At 38.1% G+C, this 26555-nt stretch overlaps 1 protein-coding gene across 1 annotated transcript in view; it reads left to right on the top strand.

Moving 5' to 3' along the window:
• LOC124623963 (mutS protein homolog 4-like) overlaps positions 1–8892 on the top strand; it is a 303421-nt gene extending 294529 nt beyond the window's left edge. The window contains exons 16-17 of the mRNA XM_047149077.1: positions 6344–6539; positions 8455–8892. Coding sequence (XP_047005033.1) covers positions 6344–6539; positions 8455–8754 — 496 coding nt within the window. The 3' untranslated portion in view covers positions 8755–8892. The remainder of the gene's footprint in view (positions 1–6343; positions 6540–8454) is intronic.
• The last annotated feature ends 17663 nt before the right edge of the window (positions 8893–26555 follow it).

Below are 26555 nucleotides of genomic sequence, written 5' to 3'. Positions count from 1 at the left end.
TCCTGTGACTTTGCAACAAAAATCAGTCTGTTAAAGGTGAATGGTTGCCTTTCCTTTATTTTGCGTAATATAGTTACTGAGTTTAGTATGCATCAATAGATAATGGGAACTGCACTTTTAGGCTTATGTTAAAGTTTTCCTTTCATTTTCACTGTTCTCTTATTTCCTTTTGAACAATACCAGCACTTGTGTGCTTGTCATGTTCAAAATGGAAGAAAAAGCTCTAAACAAACTTGTTCAAGATACAAATACAGAATTGCTATGTTCTTCTTATATGCTTCTGCATTAAGGTATTGCCGGCATTTCATAACCCTTCCTGGTGATTTTCACCCTTCCAGTCAACTGTTCATAAAAGCTTCTAAACATTTCCTCCACCCATTTCTGACAATGTTCAGATTGTTCTGACAGTGGTCATCACTGTATTACACCTTTGAATATCAGTGTCTCAAACCAGCATCTCAGTGTCTTCAAGTTCATCTGAACCCCAGCAAACTTCCAAATTTTAAAGCAAAGTTTTTTCTAAACTTTATCTTAAATTTAAGGAAAATGTATGGTGTTGGTATTGTGTCCATCCAAAATATTTTCATGTTGTGAAAAGTTCTTGTAGAATGTAAATTAATTGAATTGTTGATAGGCACACACAAAAGGAAGAAAACTTGCTAACTTAGATTTTATCCTTTAACAGGCCAGAGTAAAATAAAATAAAATAGGTGTAGTTACATATATGCAGACACATGCCTATGCCCCTACGTTGTGCCAGCTAGAAGGGAAATGCCAATGCTCTTTGGTGGCAGGTGGACTGGTTGCTGTGGGGGTAGTGTCAAGTGGGGTGGGAGGAGGGAGAAGGAGGCAGGGAGAGGGATTGAGGGTGGGTAGCTAGCAACTCAGATGCAGGCAGCCAGTTTTCAGATTAGGAATGCTGGAGGGAGGGGTGGCAGGTATATGGGCTGGCATGATTGTAGTGGCCAGTGGATAGTGGCACAGGCTGAAAGCAACCTAGGGACATCAATTGACAGAGGGTGACAGAAAAGAGGGTACAAGGACAGTGGCTTACATGGGATTGAGGCCACAATGTTTATAGGAGTGGAGGATGTGTTGTAAGGATATCTTCTGTCTGTGTAGTTCCGAGAAGATATTCTTATAACAGGTCCTTTGTTCCCTTAATCATGCTGATCCCAATCTCAGGTAACCCACTGTCCATAAATCCTCCATCAGTTTCTACTTCCTCCGTGCTGTCACACACTTCCAGTTAATTTACCCATATCACCATCAGTGCGTGCCACTTCCCACTGGTTGCTACAGTTGTGCCAGCCCATATAACTGTGCCATGCCTCCTTCCCACATTCCTAGCTAGCAAACTGGCCACCTCTGTCCTAGCTGCTAGCCACCCAACCCCCTTCCCTCTCCCTACCTCCCACGTCACCCGACACTACCCCAACCACAACCAGTCCACCTGCTGCAAAAGAGCACTGGCACTGTCAGTGTAGCTGGCAACATGAAGGGGCATAGGCACATGTCTGCATGTGTATAAATGTGTGTGTGTGTGTGTGTGTGTGTGTGTGTGTGTGTATTTTATTTAACACTTTCTTGCCAAAGAATAAAATCCTGAACATAGCAAGTTTTCTTCCTTTTGTGTGTGCCTATCGATAGCTCAACACTTCCTAATATTATTATGTTCTACAATAACCACCATGATTGTTAATTCAAAATAAAAATAACTCATTGCAGAATACACAACGTGCCACATGATATGTGGCATGCAGCTTGATGTGGGTGATACTTGCTCTTCTCAAACTTCCTTTTGACCAGTTACCTCAATATCTGACCATTTCGTCTTCATTTTATGCTCTTTGAAGTATATCACCATCACAATCTGAACTCAATAAATATTTTAATTCAGAGTCCATTGGAAAACAGAATCTTCAGGCTTTTGGAAAAAAAATTGAGGTGCACATTAACAGAGACAAGATGTTATTAAAAACTAAATCTGTTCATTGGATTAACAATGAACTATCACTACAGTGGTATATACTATTTGTACTTTGCAAAATTCGGAATAAAGCTACTACTTTGAAGAAAGCTGATAGCATTGTATCTACATGACCAAACTGAGGTAACAACAGATATCTGTGTGTATGAACATTACCACTTGTCATGTAGCTTACATTTTTCATTAGAACTTGAACATATACCACTTTCTGACAACCACAATCAGTAAATTTTCCTTTTTTTCACGGTCAGTTTTGGAAGAATACTTTCCATTTTGAAAGCTGAAACTAATTTTCCAAAACTAGTAATATAGTTAAAGAAACTAAACTGGTTGTGGCCATTGGTGTGTCATTTGTACTGCTTGTATTCAAATTGGGGCCATGGACTCACAGACACCAATAAGACTTAATTTGCTAATAAATTGTACTTGTTTGTTTAAAATTTCTCAATATTACGATACTTCTACAAACATGAGTGTCCCTTTCTTAAGTCTTCATTTAATACTTTTTACCACATTCTTTTTTATTTCTGCTTTCATTTACATTCTTATCACTTTTTTATGGATGAGTTTGTATATTTAAATATTATTTTTACTTTGTTTTACAGTTTTCCCCATATTATTTATTCATGTACTTCTATTTTGAGTATAATTTAATATTTTCTCAGCTTCTTATGACTGCCATGGCACCATATTATGAAAGTACTGTGTCCATCAATGGAAAATTAGAGGTCACTCAGTTTTCAAGCATCAAGTAGAAAAGTTGGAAGGAAATAAAATTAAAGTGCAGATCAACGCTCATATATCAGCTAATAGGATTGCATCACATTCACTGTCCCCATCAAGAGCACCAAAGGATAAAACTCATACAAGATTCATCAGATGCTAACTTACATTACTCAAAAAGAACACTAATGAACAATATAACTTCTCAAGAACTTTCTCTATATCTGAAATTTATGCTGGTCTTAAAGCTTTAAAATCTGGAAAAACACCAGGAAAAGATGGAATCCACCCAGAATGTCTTCTGCACAGTGTGAACTATACAAAAAGATGGCTGGAGGATTCTTCTCTGACATTATGCTATCTGGCTCAGTCCCACAAAAAATAAAGCAGCCAAAAATCGTAGCGGTACTCAAGCCCGGCAAGACATCAGACCAGCCTAAGAACTATCACCTAATTGCTCTATGGAGCACTATTTATTAGTTCCTTGAAAGAATTCTACACAATCAGATTAGTCTAGTCATCTTTCAGAATCTTCCTTTTGAGCAAACTGGAATCTGAACAGGATGGAGCTGTACTAATCAAGCCTTATCTTTAACAACATCTATTGAAGCAGGATACCAAATGAAGCAGAGAACATGAGTTGCTTTCATTGATCTAAGTGCAGCATATGATACAGTTTGGAGGCATGGGCTGCTTTATAAATTATTACAACTCGTCCCATGCAAAAGCACAACAAAACTGACAACAAGTTAGCTGGAAGGACATTTACAGTAACTACAAAGAAAGACACTGCCTGCCCAAAAGTATTGAATAGAAACTGGTATAGGCATGTGCATTCAAATACAGAGATATTTAAACATGCAGAATACAGCACTGCGCTCAGCAATGCCTATATGAGACAACAACCATCTTGCGCAGTTGTCAGATAAGTTACTGCTGCTACAATGGCAGGTTATCAAGATTTCTGTAAGTTTGAATGTGGTGTTATAATTGGTGCATGAGCGCTGGGACGCAGCATCTCCAAGCTAGCTATGAAGTGGGGATTTTCCCATATGACCATTTCACGGATGTACTGTGAATATCAGGAATGTGGTAAACCATTAAATCTCCGACATGGCTGCTGCCGGAAAAAGGTCCTGCAAGAATAGGACCAACAATGACTGAAGAGAATCATTTAGCATGACAGAAGTGCAACCCTTCCACAAATTGGTGCAATACTGGGCCATCAACAAGCGTCAGCGTGCAAACCATTCAATGAAACACCATCAGTATGCGTCCACTTATGTACCCTTGATGACTGCATGACACAAAACTTTATGCCTCATCTGGGCCTGTCAACAGCGACATTGGACTGCTGATGACTGGAAACATGTTGATGGTCAGACAAGTCTCATTTCAAATTGTATCGAGCCGATGAATGTGTACAGGTATGGAGACAACCTCATGAATCCATGGACCCTGCATGTCACCAGAGGACTGTTCAAGCTGGTGGAGGCTCTGTATGGGTGTGGGGCATGTGCTGTTGGTGTGATATGGGACACCTGAGACACCTAGATATGGCTCTGACAGGTGACACCTACATAAGCATACTGTCTGATCACCTGCATCCATTCATGTTCATTGTTCAATACTTTGGCAATTCCAGCAGGACAATGTGACACCCCACACGTCCAGAATTGCTACAAAGTGGCTCCAGGAACACTCTTCTGAGTTTAAAAACTTCTGCTGGCCACCAAACTCCCCAGACATGAATATTATTGAGCATATCTGGGATGCCTTGCAACTTGCTATTCAGAAGAGATTTCTACCCCCTTGTGCTCTTACAGATTTATGGACAGCCTTGCAAGATACATGGTGTCAATTCCCTCCAGCACTATTTCAGACATTAGTCAAATCCATGCTACATCGTGTTGTGGCACTTCTGCATGCTCGTGGAGGCCCTTTGTGATATTAGGCAGGTGTACCAGTTTCTTTGACTCTTTAGTGTATATATCTGAAGTTCCTCCAGCACAGTCCAGAAAGCTTGGCTATGCAGACAGCTGGGCAATAACTACCGACACAAAACCTTTGAAACAACTGAAGAAATCCTAACTTCTGATCTATACATCTTAAGACGCTATTTCTGTAAATGAAGGTTACAGCCAAACTCAAATAAAATAGAAGTATCATGTTTTCATCTGTCCAATAGATTGGCACACAGAGCCCTTGACATCTATTTCGAGGGAGACAAAATTCATCATAATATGCATCCAAAATACCTTGGGATCACTTTGGATAGGACACTTTGTTTTAAAGGGCATTTGACATGAACATTTGCTAAGTTCAAAGGCAGAAACAACATTGTCTGTAAACTCTGTGGCTCTCATGGGGGATTGTCAGCAGATGTTCTCTGGGTATCAGCTCTTGGAATGGTATACTCAGCAGCAGAGTACCGTGTGCCTGTCTGGTTTAATAGTCTCCATGTAAAAAAGATAGATGTAGAACTTCACGGGACCATGTGCATTGATAGTGAGTCAAAACAATCTTCTCCTGCATACTGGATACCTGTCGTGAGCCACATTCCACCTCCTGATATCAGATGGAAGAGCATACTACCACGTGAATACCAGAAGATTGCTAATAACACCGATCTTCCAATAGTGGACAGTGTATTCCCTGTGGAGCAGAAAAGACGTAAGATCAAAGACAGCCACTCTCATCACAGCCAACTCTCAAGGAAACTGAATTCAATACCATCGATGAATGGAAACATTGCTGGCAACGAAACTATTCTTCACCATGTCTGAAACTGCCTTGCATCCAAAAGAAACTCTCGATCAACCATGGACAATTTGCACTACCTTGAACCACCTCAAAACGAGCCATGGACAATGTGCAGACACTCTCTACAAGTGGAGCAAATCTTCATCACCATTGTGTCACAGTGGTGTGGATTGACAGACAGTTGCTCATGTTGTATCAACATGTCCCACACATGCCTACAAGAGTCCTTCCAGAAATTTCCTGACAATGATGTATGATGTTATACAATATGTAAAAGATCTAGATACCAACATATAGCTGTTGTCATTTGTGATATTTTATGCTGGAGAGCTGTGTTTAAATGTTGATGTATATTAGTTTTATAATCTTTATGTATTTGTATTGCCATACAATAAACAAATTAATTTTCTTCCACACATTTTCTACATTACCTTTATTGTGTGCATTGAAGTGTAACTATATCTAGATGAGAATCATTCAGTGCTGTAAATTTAATATGAAACTTCAGTTGCTTGGATTAATCCAACAGCATTTAGTAATTTTTCATGGGCCACGTAGTTACCCTGCCCCCATTGTTAACATTCTACAATTTGGTGTAGTATATTAATTTGTAGGAATTTGCCAGTACACTTATTGGAATACTATTATAGAACTATATTAGATAAGAGTATATACATATGTATACCCACTACCAATGCTGAAAATCCCAAAAACAAAAATACTCCTCAAGAATGCTTGCAAATCAAGGGTGCACTTACTGTTTTTTCAAAGAATAGCTTTCAAACAAACATCATAACATTCACTGCATTGACTTTTAAGAAATGCTAACAGTTCTTTTTTAAACTTTAATCTTTTTCTTTCTTCCAGCCACCACTTTGAAACACTGGAAGTGAATGAGAATGGTAATATTTACTTGAAATATACTCATCATCTACTACAAGGCATCACAAATGTCAAACATTATGGACTGCACCTTGCTCAGACATTGTGTATGCCAGATTCTGTAATAGAACGAGGACTGGAAATAGCTCAGCATATAGCTGAGCAGAAAATAGGACCTGAGGTGAAATCAATGTGAAACTGCTTTCTTTTTTATATTAATTCCTGGTAAAGTATCTGATTCAATAGACATTTGATCCAGCATTTAAATACTGACAAAGGTTTTAACAGTTTAGCACAGAAGGCAGCATTATTAATCCAGTGATTAGTGTCATGAATCATAAGAACATTGTTGTACTAATTTAGTGTTTGAACATGTGCCTCATTAACACTGTTCAAAATTATATGGAATCATCAGATTCACAGATGTATAAAGATAATTATTACTCTTTGTACCACTATCATATGCAAGAAAAAAGTAAGCCAGATGCATTTTCATTATTAATTAGTAGAGTACTGCACAACTTGCAAATATTTTTGGAAGGGCATCTGGCCACCCTATACCACTAAAATATTCAAAACCAGGTCTACACGCTGATTCTGAGTAGACATGAGACAAGGCCAGGAAGAAGAAGGAAATTAGTGCAGTATCATATCTGAATGACACATACTGAAATGAAAAATACTGGATACAGATTTGTTTTTTCAGATAGATCACAGAAATATGTAATAATCGAGTTAAAGAGCCACAAATAAAAGGTGAAACTAATAATAGCTTGCAGAACTGGAGGTGTTCGTGTTTAAATATATATAAGATTAGTCATCTTGCAGTAAATTGAAAACAATACCTCAAGCCTCATTGAAAATCATCATGAATATGTTTTACTGCTATATTTGATATTTTTGTACAAGAACCATAATACATTACATGGCAGGTAGCAAAACATGGCAAAATTTTCCCATACTGTTTCAAAACAAAGAAGGAAGATAATCACTTTAACAGCCTTTCAGTAGTCAGATCATTTGAGAAGGAGCACAGGCTCAGATTGGTGATGCATAGCGCATGAAATCAGTCATTGTCATTTTATTTTCAGATGAACTATTAATGATGGGCAACCTAAATCTATATGGCTGACGGGCTGGAAATTTTGGTGGTCATCACCATGAATGTGAGTGCAGTGTCTTACCACTGTGTCACCTTGCTCAGCCATACTGATTTGGAAATTACAGCTGTGTCTGAGTAACTGATTTTGTTTTTGGTAACCTATGCCTTTTCTCGTGTAGAAAATCTTATTTACTTATGTATAATTAAAGTACCTCAACAAAATTTGATCTACATTGAATACAATGCTCATAACAATTGGAGAAATGGGCCTTGTGGTCTCTATTTATGTAGAAACAAGATACTATTCTTTTAGAGGCTTGTAAACAGTAATTCTTCCCATGTTCCACATGTGAATGGAACGACAAGAAAATCTTGTATGTTGTGCAACAGAAAGTATCTTCTGCCGAGCACTTCACAGTGGTTTTCAGAGTAGGGATTTAGATGCAGAATAAAATCCAAGCTTGAGCAGATACAGCACATGAAATCTCGTCTGTGTTCTCTTGTTTCACTATTTGAGGCTCTGACCAATAAATAGACAGAAATTCTTCTTCTCAATCATTACTCATTGACTTCTAAATAATCAGTGAGTAGTTCACTATTCTCTGCTGTGTCTTCAGTAGCATCTGCAGTGTAATGAGTATCATTGACATTCATAATGGAAGTTCAGGTGCTGCCTATCAAATTATAGTAAATACTGTTGAATTTGCAGCCCAGATGGCTGCCAGAAAGGAAACACATTAGCATTCAAACCCTAGCTGAAATATCAAGATTTCTAATGGTTCTTGTGTCAGCTGTCACAATATAGACATTGTTAAAATCTACACTTATAGATCTGTATAATATTTGTCAAATTCTCTTAATTTCTTGATAAATAAATATCTTAGTCAGTAAATGTGTTGTACATCATGATAATGACAAACTATTGGCATTTTATTTATATTTAATCAATCCGTATCTGACATTAAATAAATCAACTACTTCATGACATTTTCAGCTGGAAGACTGTAGCTCAATTACAGCTGCAGCTTGTGAGCTTGCAGATGAACTGCTGTCCCTTAAAGAATCAAGTGAGCTGACACCTGACAAATGTAAAAATCTGAAGAAAAAGTATCAGTTTCTACAAAGTCAGCTCCCAGACCATTTTCTACAGCAAACCCCAGATAAAATACATACATCAAAACGTGATGATTCAGGTATCGGAGTGCTGTCAACTGTTGATGAAGTTTGTGCTGGGGTCCTCTCTGATATTATTATGGCTATAACAAAAGAAAATGAATCAGAAATTATTCTTTAAAAGTCCTCCCATAAAGGAATGTCAATGAATGTAAATGTTATACCACTTACAAAAATATTTATTGACAATGGGAAAAGAGTTGCAAAGCATCACTGAAGATTGAATTATAACATAATCAGTGTTAACTCATAAGAGTAATGAATCACATGTAGAATTTTTAAAAATAATCTTAATAACATTAAATACTCTTTTTATTTATTAAAAATAATGAATTTGTCAATAAAGGAAATTTATTTTATGTCTAATTGCTTTGACTTCATAATCTTCACTTGTGTACATGTGTTCCACAAATTTTTCAATAAGATATAGCTGACCTGAAATGAAAGAATTAAAATGATTATAATATTCATGTGACTGGACATTTGTGGTTGGAACAATCTAAAGAACAATTCCAACAAATTTCCATACTAATGGTTGGCCCACTGCCTTCACCACTAGGATCTCTTGCACTTGTTTGAGACAGTGACAGGCACTCCAGTAGATCTAGCTACTCACATTGTAATGTAGTAGCATGCAAAACTAAACTGATCCAACAACTTATCTTAGAAGATACACTGTAAAAAGGGAAACATACACTTCTTGCGTTTGTAGATTTAGAAAAAAATCTTTTGCCAAATGTTGATTACATTACACTGTTTGAAATTCTGATATTATAAGGAATAAAATACAGGAAGTGAAAGATTATCCATCACTTCTTTTGAAACCAGATAACAATTCTGTCAAAGGACTTTGAAGATAGGCAGTAGCTGAGACGGTAGTGAGCAGGGTTGTAGCATATCCTCCATGTTGTTTAGTCTTTACACAAATCAGTCAACAAAGGAAACCACACATAAATATGGAAAAGGAATTAAGGAACAGGGGGAAGAAATAAACACTTCAGGGTTTGCCAGTGGGACTGTAATTCCTTCAGAGATGAGAAGGACTTGAAAGATTTGTTGAATGGAAAGGATAGTGTCTTCAAAAGGTGTTATAAAATAAACAACAAAAGTATAGCAAGGCTAATGGAATGTAGTTTAATTGAATCAGGGGAATTAGATTAGGAAATAATATATTAAAGTAGTAAATGAGTTCTGCTATTTGACCAGCAAAATAACTGGTTATGGCAGACAAAGAAGCTATAAAAGCAGGGATGCAATAACATGAAGAGCTTTTCTAAAAGATATAACACTGAATATAAATGTAACTATTATGTAATCTTTGTCTGGAGTGTAACATCATACTGAAGTGAATCAATTGAAATATACCAATGTGGTTAGGATAAGTACGACACGAAGGGTTGGTCTCAGATATCAGGCCGCCACATTTACAGGCTTTTGTACCAACCTAATTTTAGTTATCTAGGCTTTTAGAATTCAGTTTATTATACTGATTCATATTCTGTTATTAATTTCATTCCAACTTTAGTAAGCATACATATATCTCCGCACTGGTTTGGCTGTTACTAGTCGATATTTGAACATAAAACAAATATTTTTTTTTGTAAATGCATTATATTTTTGTAAGGATTAAAATTAACATTCCACTTGTATTTGTGTAATAAACTCACAGCAATAAACTGTTAGCAAGATTTTCCAGCCAATAATCTTCGTGATATAAGCAACTTTATAAAAAACATCGTTAGCGAACACATTTTACAAATTTCAATACTGAAAGCTAAAAGCCATATAGAACTTTACATTGCAATGTGAGAGGAGTGAGTTAAGGTGTAACTGAATGATAACAGTCTGTGTTCACTTGCAAGATTTCGATTGTAATCCATAAATTTTCTGTTTTTAGTAATGGATGATGTAGGCAGTAAGTGCATAATACTGACATCACAAGAACAGTGGAAAAATCGTAAAAAAAGATGGAGATTGGTTTTAACGCACTGTCGACATTGAGGTCATTAGAGACAGGTGGAAAAATCATCAGTGCCCTTGATGTCCTGGTCATAGATAGCCAGGACAGGACATAAGTTTATGTCCAGCAGAGAGCTCTGATTCTTGTTGTCAAAGATTTCTAGAACTAACTCCTCGTTTACATCTTCTGCCTCAGATGCCAACAGAATATTCCTGTCATTACCACATGTGGGTTCAGAAACCGTTCCCCATTCAGTTCCTTGGTAGAAGACAATTATGGCTGAAATCATATACTACTCTCAGCAGCATGAGCCACACATAACACTAAGAGGGGGCTTTGTGATTTTAGTCACTTGTCAACTAGCAGGATTTGCTGCCATATATATAAGGAGTAGCAAATCAGCCATGGGGGTGTCAGGTTTCCAAATGTATTTGTAAGCCAGTTTTGTTACAGTATTATGCAATAAACATGTGATTTTGAAAGAGGACATGAATTTCTTGAAATTTCAATTAGCATTGCCAAATCAATAGCTACACTGTCAGGAACTTAGCAAGTAGCAGTAAATCCTGGTGGAGCAGATAATTTGTGAATTCTTTTACAGCCACTGCAGCATTGGAGATTGCCAAGAAATAAAGATGAGTATTTGCTAATTAATTGTTATATACTGGTATATTTCATGGTACAGGCAAGATAACAAGAGAATGTAGAGTTATAGATAAATGCAAATGCTTTTATGTGTAGACTGGATAAGTAATGAGGTGGTACTGAATTGAATTGTGGAGAAAATAAACTTTTGTACAAACTGACTTAAAGGATACCTTGATAGAACTCATCCTAAGGCATCAAGTGGTAGTTAATATGGCAACATAGTGAAGTATGGGAAGGAGGGGGCAAGGATTGTAGAGGGAGACCAAGATTTGACTATAGTAAAGGGTCAAACTGGATCTAGGATGTAATAGCTATACAGAGACAAGAGAGTTGCTCATAACAAACTAATGTGGAGACATGTATCAAACCAGTAGTTGGACTGATGACTAAAACAACACAAATTTAACTTGTGTGAACACTGATAGTTTGTAGCAGTTTAATGACAACCAGTTAATAATGCAGTTTTAACAACTGCTTCAATTTTTATTGTATATCTATATTGGTTTCACATTGCTGAAATTTCTCCTTCATGGTGTGATTGTGAGCGTGGGATTCAATGAATGAACTAATGTCCAAGTTATATAAACATTTGGTAACTGGCTCTTTAGTGCATCCAATGTCCTGTGACTCATTTTTAGTGACATAGTGTGTGACATTCAGGAACAGGGTGTTATTCTAGTAATATGTATGTTTCTAATCTATGGCTATTTTTCAAGTGTCACAATGACATGTATTGAGAGACTGAACACTCAGTACGAACACCACCACAATACAGGTCCAGCGCCAAGTATATCACTTGCATTACTGTGAACCTCCGTCCAAAAGAAGAACTCAATAGTCCACTTGTAGAATTATTTCAGACTCCAAGCCCAGTCCAGTCATTGAAGCAACAGAGGAGAGCTGATAAAATATTGTACAGGCGAGGGGAGAATGATCAAGAGTGTCCTCATATCAGCTAATATGGTATTCAAGAGTGCATAATACTGACATCACAAGAACAGTAGAAAAATCATTAAAAAAGGAGGAGATTGGTTTTAACGTACTGTCAACATCGAGGTCATTAGAGATGGGTGAAAAAATCGTCAATGCCCTTGATGTCCTGGTCATAGATAGCCAGGACAAGACGTAAGTTTATGACCAGCAGAGAGCTCTGATTCTTGTTGTCAAAGATTTCTAGAACGAACTCTTTGTTTACATCTTCTGCTTCAGATGCCAACAGAATATTCCTGTCATTACCACAGACACATGGAAAAAATGAAGTACATTTCTATTATTTCAAAATTAATTGCCTTAATGGTTAATACATTTATCCTACTGTAAGACAAGATGGGCAATATCTTCATAAAAATCTGTTTGTGTTTGCATATGGAACCATGATTGGACCCAGGCACTCACATCTTCATCCAAAGAAAACTGACAACCATGGGTGTCTTCCTTCAGGGCTCCATAAATATGGAAAACACGTGGGGAGAGATTGAGACTGTGCGGAATATGTGTAAGGACTTGTTTGTAAGGCCTTCCCAGTGAAACTCCTGCAGCGTAGTCAAAACGACATTGGTAATATGTAGGCAGGCATTTCATACAAGATATTACTCATTGTTCCCATAAACAATCAACAATTAAATGTGATTTCTAAATGAGAAATCGGCAGCTGCCTTTTCTAGGAAGGTGATATGTCAACCAGCATATGTTAGTTTTCAACAGTAGCAGAATGATCTAACGAGACTGCAGTTTATTGTTCCTTAAAATAGCTGATCACACTCATCAGGATCCCTCGACCATCACGGAAATATAGAACTGTTTATTTCCAGGGGGCTTACTCAATGACATACAGGATTTCAACTTTCCCAAGTGGCTAGTGCCTAAGAGAGCACACATATTGACATATCATTACCAGAATCGAGCCAAAATCTGGAAGCAGGGTCATCAGTGAATTACAACATCTAGCGCACTGAAAGCACATTTATTACAAACACCAACATTCAAGCAGAACTGAACTAAACTCCTGGATGGAGAGTTCAGCTATTTATATAAATGTAGAATATTTCAGAATAGATAAACATTGCAAACATACAAAATTTCTAGAACCATCCGAAACTGAGAAATACAAAATGCGAAATAATTGCTGGTGATCAGGTTTCATCTGGTGACCTGCATATTCCGCCTAGGATGATAATCACAGTACCACACTGTGTGCAGCACAACTTGTTATGCAGCACAACGTGTTATGCTGCACTGTATGCAGCACAGTTTGCAACATTTCTCCCTGTCCCAGAAAAACGGTAACCAGCTGTTTCAAAGGTTCTCACTGTGGCTAACTACAGCAGCCTGGATCTAGATCTTGTAAGTGGTCCTCTGTTGGCAGATCTTCACATTCTGGTCATGTTGTCACATCCCCTTCACTATAACAAGCATCAAATGTAGCCCCTTCCAATGAAACTTCATAATTGTCCAGTGGGCTTCAGTTCCTGTGAACACATAGCCCTCATCACCAACCGGGGCCTCAGGATTGTAGTAGGTTTTCCTACAGAGGACATGGAAAATGTGTCTCCACTTTTTTCTTCTTGATGAAAAAGACATAACCTTCAATTTTGTAAGTGACACTGAACAAGCTGTGAAGGATACAGTAAGTCCCAAGTGGTTCTTTAGTAACTGTTCTGCTACTCTTACCTTCCACACAACTGTAAAAATCGAAATCAGATTTACTGTGCTGTATCTCACTTGACAAAGCTTCGTATTATAGCACTCTCAGATTAGATTAGATTAATACTAGTTCCATGGATCATGAATATGATATTTCGTAATGATGTGGAACGAGTCGAATTTTCCAATACATGACATAATTAGGTTAATTTAACAACATACTTAAGTTAATATAACAACTTTATTTTTTTGTGTTTTTTTGTTTTTCTTTATTTTTTATTTTTATTTTTTTAATATTTTTGTTTTTTTTTTCTTTTTTTTCTTAATTTATACCTAAAAATTCCTCTATGGAGTAGAAGGAGTTGTCATTCAGAAATTCTTTTAATTTTTTCTTAAATACTTGTTGGTTATCTGTCAGACTTTTGATACTATTTGGTAAGTGACCAAAGACTTTAGTGCCAGTATAATTCACCCCTTTCTGTGCCAAAGTTAGATTTAATCTTGAATAGTGAAGATCGTCCTTTCTCCTAGTATTGTAGTTATGCACACTGCTATTACTTTTGAATTGGGTTTGGTTGTTAATAACAAATTTCATAAGAGAGTATATATACTGAGAAGCTACTGTGAATATCCCTAGATCCTTAAATAATTGTCTGCAGGATGATCTTGGGTGGACTCCTGCTATTATTCTGATTACACGCTTTTGTGCAATAAATACTTTATTCCTCAGTGATGAATTACCCCAAAATATGATGCCATATGAAAGCAATGAGTGAAAATAGGCGTAGTAAGCTAATTTACTAAGATGTTTATCACTAAAATTTGCAATGACCCTTATTGCATAAGTAGCTGAACTCAAACGTTTCAGCAGATCATCAATGTGTTTCTTCCAATTTAATCTCTCATCAATGGACATACCTAAAAATTTGGAATATTCTACCTTAGCTATATGCTTCTGATTAAGGTCTATATTTATTAATGGCGTCATACCATTCACTGTACGGAACTGTATGTACTGTGTCTTATCAAAATTCAGTGAGAGTCCATTTACAAGGAACCACTTAGTAATTTTCTGAAAGACAGTATTGACAATTTCATCAGTTAATTCTTGTTTCTCAGGTGTGATTACTATACTTGTATCATCAGCAAAGAGAACTAACTTAGCCTCTTCATGAATATAGAATGGCAAGTCATTAATATATAATAAGAACAACAAAGGACCCAAGACTGACCCTTGTGGAACCCCAATCTTGATAGTTCCCCAGTTTGAGGAATGTGCTGATCTTCGCATGTTACGAGAACTACTTATTTCAACTTTCTGCACTCTTCCAGTTAGGTACGAATTAAACCATTTGTGCACTGTCCCACTCATGCCACAATACTTGAGTTTGTCTAGCAGAATTTCATGATTTACACAATCAAAAGCCTTTGAGAGATCACAAAAAATCCCAATGGGTGGTGTTCGGTTATTCAGATCATTCAAAATTTGACTGGTGAAAGCATATATGGCATTTTCTGTTGAAAAACCTTTCTGGAAACCAAACTGACATTTTGTTAGTACTTCATTTTTACAGATATGTGAAGCTACTCTTGAATACATTACTTTCTCAAAAATTTTGGATAAAGCTGTTAGAAGGGAGATTGGACGGTAATTGTTGACATCAGATCTATCCCCCTTTTTATGCAAAGGTATAACAATAGCATATTTCAGTCTATCAGGGAAAACGCCCTGTTCCAGAGAGCTATTACACAGGTGGCTGAGAATCTTACTTATCTGTTGAGAACAAGCTTTTAGTATTTTGCTGGAAATGCCATCAATTCCATGTGAGTTGTTGCTTTTAAGCATGTTTATTATTTTCCTAATTTCAGAGGGAGAAGTGGGTGAGATTTCAATTGTATCAAATTGCATAGGTATGGCCTCTTCCATTAACAGCCTAGCATCTTCTAATGAACACCTGGATCCTACTATATCCACAACATTTAAAAAATGATTATTAAAAATATTTTCAACTTCTGACTTTTTGTTCGTAAACCTTTCATTCAATTTGATGGTAATACTGTCTTCCTCTGCTCTTGGTTGACCTGTTTCTCTTTTAATAATATTCCAAATTGTTTTAATTTTATTATCAGAGTTGCTGATTTCAGACATGATACACATACTCCTGGATTTTTTAATAACTTTTCTTAATATAACACAGTATTTTTTATTATATATAAAAACAAAGATGAGGTGACTTACCGAACAAAAGCGCTGGCAGGTCGATAGACACACAAACAAACACAAACACACACACAAAATTCAAGCTTTCGCAACAAACTGTTGCCTCATCAGGAAAGAGGGAAGGAGAGGGGAAGACGAAAGGAAGTGGGTTTTAAGGGAGAGGGTAAGGAGTCATTCCAATCCCGGGAGCGGAAAGACTTACCTTAGGGGGAAAAAAGGACAGGTATACACTCGCACACACGCACATATCCATCCACACATACAGACTGGATGGATATGTGCGTGTGTGCGAGTGTATACCTGTCCTTTTTTCCCCCTAAGGTAAGTCTTTCCGCTCCCGGGATTGGAATGACTCCTTACCCTCTCCCTTAAAACCCACTTCCTTTCGTCTTCCCCTCTCCTTCCCTCTTTCCTGATGAGGCAACAGTTTGTTGCGAAAGCTTGAATTTTGTGTGTGTGTTTGTGTTTGTTTGTGTGTCTATCGACCTGCCAGCGCTTTTGTTCGGTAAGTCACCTCATCTTTGTTTTTATATATAATTTTTCCCACGTGGAATGTTTCCTTCCATTATATTGATACAGTATTTTTTATAATTTTTGATAGTTTCTGGGTCACTACTCTTTCTTGCTGTCAGATACATTTCCCTTTTCCGGTTACAAGATATTTTTATACCCTTAGTAAGCCATGGTTTGTTACAAGGTTTCTTACGAGTATATTTAACTATTTTCTTGGGGAAGCAGTTTTCAAATGCATTTACAAAAATGTCATGAAATAAATTATATTTTAAATTGGCATCAGGTTCATGGTACACCTCATCCCAGTCTAACTGCTGTAGGCTTTCCCTGAAATTTGCAATTGTTAAATCGTTGACTGAACGTACTACTTTGGAGGACTGTTTAGTATTGCTGAATGGAGCTGTGTCATATATTGTAACTAGCTGTGCACCATGATCAGAAAGACCATTCTCAACAGGCTGAGCATTTATCTGGTTAAACTTATCTTGGTCTATAAAGAAGTTATCTATCAGTGAGCTGCTATCCTTTACCACCCGAGTAGGAAAATCAATAACGGGTGTCAAATTGAAAGAACCGAGTAATACTTCAAGGTCATTTTTCCTATTACCCTCTGTCAGAGAATCTACATTGATGTCCCCACAAATAATAATTTGCTTCACTCTGACTGACAGATAGCACAACAAGGAGTCCAAATTTTTCAGAAATAGATGAAAATTTCCTGATGGGGACCTATATACAGTTACAATTATAAATGTGCCTTTATTTAATTTAAGCTCACAGGCACATGCTTCTATATGTTTCTCTACACAAAACTTTTTTGTTTCTATGCTTTTTGCACAATGGTAACTTTTGACATATATGGCAACTCCTCCTTTCTCCATATTTTCTCTCATTACATGTGCAGAGAGCTTATATCCACTTACATTTACCTTATCCATATCAGTAACAATGTGATGCTCAGACAGGCATAGTATATCTATTTCATTCTCAGCTTCTAAATCTTCTAAACAAACCAGAAGCTCATCTACTTTATTCTTTAAACTCCCAATATTTTGATGAAATATACTTACATTATTTTTAATTATGCTTTTATGAGAACCTTTCCTTATTCTAACATTTGCAGTACTCTCCTGTCTGAGTTTCTCATTGTGCTTAGGCCTAGTTCCTATACCAGTGGTCACATGGTGTTCAGAGAGGCAGATTATGTCAACTGGGTTGGGTGACTTTAATTCATCAATGCAATTACCTAGGACTGAGATACAACTTGGTGGAGATAAAATTTCTGGTGATTGGTGAAAATTTATAATTGGTGGCTGTGATTGGTGATCCAATGTGCTAGAATTGTGCTGTTTAATTTCTTTCCTAAACTGAAGATTTGTTTCAATCCTGACCTCTCGTAGAACTTGACGTCTTCCTGTCTTACCTATCCTAAAAAAGGTGCTGCTCCAACACCTGTAACCACTGGTATTTTACCATTCATGGCAGTGCCTCCCCCGCTTAAATTTCCTGCTATTACCCCAGCCAGTTTCCCCTTCCCTTTCCTGTTGAGATGTAGGCCGTGCCTGGTATAGTCCCACCTACTGAGATAATCAACAGGAACCACACCAATATGAGCCCCCGCACCCAGGGTCCATGTACAAGCCCACTGGATTGTTTCTTCTGTCCTGGTGGTGGGGTTTTTCATAAAGCCATCCTGAGCATTGTCCAGTTGAAATGAGAACAGGGCATCCTTTGTCGTTTTGGCCTCCCACCATGGAACAGAAATGAAAGTATGAAGCTGTAGTGTCTTGCATCACTGTGTTGTTTGAAAATGTCTCGACTGGCAGTATTGTTTTAAAATCTCTCTGTTCAGCCTCAAGTTGCATCGAAAATATATCTGCCAATGTCTTATTAAAGCATGCTGTGAAACCATTTGTCTGTGACTGGCAGGCAGTTGTCATCCTGTGGGTGATGTAGCAGTGTACGATTATTTTCTTTGGTGGGTTTCTCATTCTTAGAGGCTCCTATGTTTTTCATCTTTACTGGATTTTTCCTCTGGTCTGCAGCAATGACTGAAATTTCATCCATGCTACTGTGTTCAGCCACAAGGTTCCTTGAAGGGTACTCAGCATCCCAATGTTTGTGCCAATTTTTGTGTACCACTGTGGCATCACATACCTGAAGTCTCAGTTCCCATTTCACCATTTGATCCAACAGATCCTTCAGGCTAGTCAACTAGCATAGAGAATGGTGGTCCACTGCAACAGTGAATGGTTTGTCAAATAAATACACCTGGGACTTGGAGAGTACACTGGAAGCACAAGATATCACTGTCTCACCAGCTTAAGGACAAGCACTGTTCTTAATTGCAACTCTTTACAGGAAAATTTGGCATCTACCTGCAGTAGTTCCCTGTCTCTCACAGGTCATCATAGTTTTGTTCTTTGGTTTTTCAGTTGTGTGTAATGGTTGTCTGTCATGTAAAGGGTGTTTTTGTTATGCACTGATGGTGCTGTGGTTCTGCTGTACTTTTGTGGTTTTTAGAATAATGGCATTTGGTGTTTTGTCTATATGGTAGCAGATGTGCCTGGGTGATAACATTTTCACAAAGCGTGACAGTTGTAGTCAATTTCCACAATAACTGGACATCGTAGAGATAATGGTCAATTAAAAACAGCAAATTGAAAAGCTCACTGGCAAAGAAAATTGGGAGACTTGGAGAATCATAACGACAATTATCTTAGAAAATGGTGAAATCTTTGGCATGGTAAATGCTGAACTGCTTAAGCCAGAAGAAAGTGGATGAAATTACAAAACCGACCTTGCTAAATGGACCAAGACTAATGCAAATGTAAGGAAACAGCTAATTTTAACACTTGGCATAGCATTTACTTCATGTTCGAGGATGCAAGATTCCTAAAGAGATTTGGGATAAGCTACATAAAATTTATGATGTTCACTCAGCTAAAAACATTGATCTGCTTTGACACAAATTTCATAACATTATGTAGCAATATAATGTAAATAGATAGATAGAAAATATATTCACCGAGTGGCGGCAGGGGAAACCACGCACAAAAGGATTTCACTTTTACAAGCTTTCGGAGCCAGTGGCTCCTTTCTCTGGCAGAGGTGTTGAAGGAGAAGAAAGAGGGGTGAAGGAAAATGACTGGAGGGGTTTAGGAAAAGGGGTTACAGCTCAGAAAAGTCACCAAGAACCCCAGGTCAGGGGAGACACTTTCAGATACACCAAGGAACTATAAGGAAGCAGTATACTCAGAAAATTCTGAAGAATGGAAGAAAGTGATGGAAGAAGAAATGAGTGCTCTAAAAGGAAATAAAAAATGGGAAAAGTCCACAAAACTAATACAAACAAGATGACTGAAAATCAGTGGGTCTTTGCTACAAAATTAAATGCACATAATGAAGTAGTTTGACATAAGGCTAGATTGGTAGCAGAAGGATATACTCAACACTGTGGAATAGATTATGTTGACATGTTTAGCCCTGTTGCAAGGTGTGAGATAATGAGAGCTGTGCTGAGTATTGCGATTCAGCATGACTGATGTATAAGGCAATTTGATGTAAGGACAACATTTCTCAATGGTATTCTGAAGGGGGAAATGTACGTGTATCAACCAGAAGGCTTTGATGATAGTACAAGATGTGTATTTATATTAGAGGAGTCTGTACGGTTTAAAGCAAGCTTCAAAATGCTGGTATGAATGTCTTGTTAAATTTCTTAATGAATGTAATTTACGGGAGAGCTGTTCAGATCCATGTACGTTCAATGGTGAAAACCTGATGCTACTGTTATATGTTGATGATGGATTGGCCATAGGTTCTAGTGATTGAACAACTAAGTTTATTGAACAGTTGGACAAATGTTTTCAAGTTACTGTAGAAAATGGTGATTCCCTCTCAGGATTAAAAATTAAGAAATTTAGCCACTGTGCTCAAATAAATCAATCTGCATATATGAAGAGAATTTTCAAGAAATACGGTATGATAAATACAAAACTGTTATCTTTACCCACTGATCCAGGATGGATACTGGGTGAGTTGCCTCCTTTTAATAATATTAAACTCTGTAGACAAATGGTTGGAAGTTTGATGTGTTTAACATAAGGTACAAAACCAAATCTATCATATGCTGTTAATGTTGCATTGAAAGTTCAAGACTCACCAACACAGGTTCATTTTGGATTGTGTACGGGAATATTCAGGTATCTTAAATCAAAAATTACAGATGCCATTAAGTTTGAAAACAATGAAAACTGTAATGTTGAAGATTATTGAGAAGCTGATCATTGTGGGGGCAGAAGCACAAGAAGATCAACAAGTAGCATCCTACTCATGTTCCGTGGATGAAAAGTGAATTACAGCAGCATGTTGCTCTTTCTTCAATGGAGGCAGAACATGTGGCTGCAAGTGAAGGTTGCAAATCGCTTGTGTGATTAGATTAACTTCTGAAAGAAATTGCACCTTATCATTACATTCATCACCTAGTTAAAGAGAAGAAGGTTAGAGTGGATTACACACCAACCAATAGACAGGCAGCAAACATTCTGACAAAAGGATTACCATTTACAAAATTACAGATGACGAAGGAACTTTGTACAGTGTCTACTTCATCATATATATGAAAACATTGCAGTAAGGTATGAAAGTAGTAGTGTTTTCAATGTTGCTATATGCAAAAGTACCAAACATTGTACAGTCATCATACATATGTCATTTTGAACAGAAACCCTTAAAGTTTTTTTTCACGTATATTGCCATAGCACAGTTTGGTTATTTGCTGATAGCACTAGTCGCAAACATGGTGAGTACAGGTGCAGAGTGAGCTTTCTGTGTGTTGTAGTTAGATAAAAACAAGTGTGCTACAGCTGTTCAATGGATGTTTAGAACCAAGTATGGTTAGAAGCCACCAACAAGGATGACCATTTGCCACTGGCACAACAAATTCGTTATGATTGGTTGCTTGTTCTCGGCAAAGAGAAGCAGATGTCGCAGTGTGAGTGAAGTGAATGTGGGGTGCGTACGAAAGACATTCACGAGGAGGCCAAAGAAATCGGTGCATCGTGCATCCCATGAACTCAAAATGGCACCAATGACAGTGTGGAAAGTCCTGTGACAGAAGCTGCCTATGAAACCATTCAAATTGGAGCTAGTGCAGAAGCTCAGTGATGATGACAAAGACAAGCATTTTGAGTTTTGTTTGCAGTTGCAACAATTTAATGAGGATGGGGATGGCATTGTTGACCACTTAATTTTTAGTGACAAAGCCACTTTTCACACTAATGGGAAAATGAACAACCATAATTGTCGAATCTGGGGTACAAAGCATCCACACGAATGCATTGAATTTGAGGTTGATTGCCCAAAGAAAAATGTTTTTTTTGTGCCTTGTCACGTTGAAAATTGTACGGGCCATTCTTCTTTGCCGGGAGCACTGTTACTGGATATTCCTACTTGGACATGTTGCAGCAATGGCTGATGCCTCAAATGCAGTTGGACTCTCCATTTATCTTTCAGCAGGTTGGGGGTTCACTCCATTCTTATCGTGAAGTTCATGGGTACCTGAACACGAAGCAGCCACATCGATGGATCGGGATTGCTACAGACGGGGACAGCTGTTTCACAAAATGGGCTCCCCAATCACCAGATCTCACTCCGTGTGACTTTTTTCTGTGGGGACAAATTAAAGATCTGGTGTATGTACTGCCTCTACCACGTGATGTAGCAGAGCTCTGGGAGAGAATACGGGAAGTGACTGCCACAGTCGACAATACCATGCTGGGACGGGTATGGCAAGTATTCGATTACCGTATTGATGTCTGCCAGGTCACTCATGGTTCGCACATTGAGTGTTTGTAAAAAACTTTCAGAGTTTCCCTTCAAAATGCAATATGTATGACATCTGTACAATGTTTAGTTCTTGTGCAATGTTGTTGTTGTTGTGGTCTTGAGTCCTGAGACTGGTTTGCTGCAGCTCTCCATGCTACTCTATCCCGTGCAAGCTTCTTCATCTCCCAGTGCCTACTGCAGCCTACATCCTTCTGAATCTGCTTAGTGTATTCATCTCTTGGTCTCCCAGTTCGATTTTTACCCTCCACGCTGCACTCCAATACTAAATTGGTGATCCCTCGATGTCTCAGAACATGTCCTACCAACTGATCCCTTCTTTTAGTCAAGTTGTGCCACAAGCTCCTCTTCTCCCCAATTATATTCAATACCTCCTCATTAGTTATGTGATCTACCCATCTAATCTTCAGCATTCTTCTGTAGCAGCACATTTTGAAAGCTTATATTCTCTTCTTGTCTAAACTATTTATCGTCCACATTTCACTTCTGTAAATGGCTACACTCCATACAAATACTTTCAGAAGCGACTTCCTGACATTTCAATCTATACTTGATGTTAACAAATTTCTCTTCTTCAGCAACGCTTTCCTTGCCATTGCCAGTCTACATTTTTTATCCTCTCTACTTCGACCATCATCAGTTATTTTGCTCCCCAAATAGCATAACCCCTTTACTACTTTAAGTGTTTCATTTCCTAATCTAATTCCCTCAGCATCACCTGACTTAATTTGACTACATTCCATTATCCTCATTTTTCTTTTGTTGATGTTCATCTTATACCCTCCTTTCAAGACACTGTCCATTCTGTTCAACTGCTCTTCCAAGTCCTTTGCTCTCTCTAACAGAATTACAATATCATCAGCGAACCTCAAAGTTTTTATTTCTTCTCCATGGATTTTAATTCCTACTCTGAACTTTTCTTTTGTTTCCTTTACTGCTTGCTCAATATACAGATTGAATAACATTGGGGATAGGCTACAACCCTGTCTCACTCCCTTCCCAACCACTACTTCCCTTTCATACCCCTCGACCCTTATAACTGCCACCTGGTTTCTGTACAAATTGTAAATAGCCTTTCGCTCCCTGTATTTTACCCCTGTCACCTTCAGAATTTGAAAGAGAGTATTCCAATCAACATTGTCAAAAGCTTTCTCCAAGTCTACAAATGCTAGAAACGTAGGTTTGCCTTTCCTTAATCTTTCTCCTAAGATAAGTCGTAGGGTCAGTATTGTCTCATGTGTTCCAACATTTCTATGGAATCCAAACTGATCTTCCCCGAGGTCGGCTTCTATCAGTTTTTCCATTCGTCTGTAAAGAATTTGCGTTAGTATTTTGCAACTGTGACTTATTAAACTGATAGTTCGGTAATTTTCACATCTGTCAACACCTGCTTTCTTTGGGATTGGAATTATTATATTCTTCTTGAAGTCTGAGGGTATTTTGCCTGTCTCATACATCTTACTCACCAGATGGTAGAGTTTTGTCAGGACTGGCTCTCCCAAGGCTGTCAGTAGTTCTAATGGAATGTTGTCTACTCCGGGGGCCTTGTTTCGACTCCGGTCTTTCGGTGCTCTGTCAAACTCTTCATGCAGTATCATATCTCCCATTTCATCTTCATCTCCATACTTTTCCATTTCCATAATATTGTCCTCAAGAACATCGCCCATGTATAGACCCTCTATATACTCCTTCCACCTTTCTGCTTTCCCTTCTTTGCTTTGAACTGGGTTTCCATCAAAGCTCTTGACATTCATGCAAGTGGTTCTCCTAACTCCAAAGGTCTCTTTAATTTTCCTGTAGGCGGTATCTATCTTACCCCTAGTGAGACAAGCCTCTACATCCTTACATTTGTCCTCTAGCCATCCCTGCTTAGCCATTTTGCACTTCCTGTCGATCTCATTTTTGATACGTTTGTATTCCTTTTTGCCTGCTTCATTTACTGCATTTTTATATTTTCTCCTTTCATCAATTAAATTCAATGCACCTTCTGTTACCCAAGGATTTCTACTAGCCCTCGTCTTTTTACCTACTTGACCCTCTCCTGCCTTCACCACTTCATCCCTCAAAGCTATCCATTCTTCTTCTACTGTATTTCTTTCCCCCATTCCTGTCAATTGTTCCCTTATGCTCTCCCTGTAACCCTGTACAACCTCTGGTTCTTTCAGTTTATCCAGGTCCCATCTCCTTCAATTCCCCTCTTTCTGCAGTTTCTTCAGTTTTAATCTACAGTCCATAACCAATAGATTGTGCTCAGAGTCCAACTCTGCCCCTGGAAATGTCTTACAATTTAAAACCTGGTTCCTAAATCTCTGTCGTACCATTATATAATCTCTCTGATATCTTCTAGTATCTCCAGGGTTCTTCCATGTATACAACCTTCTTTCATGATTCTTGAACCAAGTGTTAGCTATGCTCTGCGCAAAATTCTACCAGGCAGCTTCCTCTTTCATTTCTTAGCCCCAATCCATATTCACCTACTACGTTTCCTTCTCTCCCTTTTCCTACTCTCGAATTCCAGTCACATATGACTATTAAATTTGTCATCTCCCTTCACTACCTGAATAATTTCTTTTATCTCATCATTCATTTCATCAATTTCTTCGTCATCTGCAGAGCTAGTTGGTATATAGACTTGTACTACTGTAGTAGGTGTGGGCGTCGTGTCTATCTTGGCCACAATAATGCGTTCACTATGCTGTTTGTAGTAGCTTAGCCGTACTCCTATTTTTTTATTCATTTTTAAACCTACTCCTGCATTACCCCTATTTGATTTTGTTTTTATAACCCTGTATTCCTCTGACCAAAAGTCTTGTTCCTCCTGCCACCGAACTTCACTAATTCCCACTATATCTAACTTTAACTTATCCATTTCCCTTTTTAAATTTTCTAACCTACCTGCCCGATTAAGGGATCTGATATTCCACGCTCCGATCCGTAGAACGCCAGTTTTCTTTCTCCTGATAACGACGTCCTCTTGAGTAGTCCCCGCCTGGAGACCCGATTGGGGGACTATTTTATCTCCGGAATATTTTACCCAAGAGGATGCCATCATCATTTAATCATACAGTAAAGCTGCATGCCCTCGGGAAAAATTACGGCTGTAGTTTCCCCTTGCTTTCAGCTGTTCGCAGTACTAGAACAGCAAGGCCATTTTGGTTAGTGTTACAAGGCCAGATCAGTCAATCATCGAGACTGTTGCCCCTGCAACTACTGAAAAGGCTGCTGTCCCTCTTCAGGAACCATACGTTTGTCTGGCCTCTCAACAGATACCCCTCCGTTGTGGTTGCACCTACGGTACGGCTATGTGTACCATTGAGGCACGCAAGCCTCCCCACCAACGGCAAGGTCCGTGGTTCATGGGGGGGGGGGGGGGGGGGGGTCTTGTGCAATAAATAATTGAAAGTGTTGCCAGACTATATATATATATATATATATATATATATATATATATATATATATATAATGGAAGGAAACATTCCACGTGGGAAAAATTATATATAAAAACAAAGATGAGGTGACTTACCGAACAAAAGCGCTGGCAGGTCGATAGACACACAAACAAACACAAACACACACACAAAATTCAAGCTTTCGCAACAAACTGTTGCCTCATCAGGAAAGAGGGAAGGAGAGGGGAAGACGAAAGGAAGTGGGTTTTAAGGGAGAGGGTAAGGAGTCATTCCAATCCCGGGAGCGGAAAGACTTACCTTAGGGGGAAAAAAGGACAGGTATACACTCGCACACACGCACATATCCATCCACACATACAGACACAAGGCTTGTGTCTGTATGTGTGGATGGATATGTGCGTGTGTGCGAGTGTATACCTGTCCTTTTTTCCCCCTAAGGTAAGTCTTTCCGCTCCCGGGATTGGAATGACTCCTTACCCTCTCCCTTAAAACCCACTTCCTTTCGTCTTCCCCTCTCCTTCCCTCTTTCCTGATGAGGCAACAGTTTGTTGCGAAAGCTTGAATTTTGTGTGTGTGTTTGTGTTTGTTTGTGTGTCTATCGACCTGCCAGCGCTTTTGTTCGGTAAGTCACCTCATCTTTGTTTTTTTTTATATATACATATATATATATATATATATAT

Source organism: Schistocerca americana, chromosome 1, assembly GCF_021461395.2.
Source record: "Schistocerca americana isolate TAMUIC-IGC-003095 chromosome 1, iqSchAmer2.1, whole genome shotgun sequence".
NCBI classification, from domain to species: Eukaryota; Metazoa; Arthropoda; class Insecta; order Orthoptera; family Acrididae; genus Schistocerca; species Schistocerca americana.
This window is presented reverse-complemented; position numbering and strand designations above follow the sequence as displayed.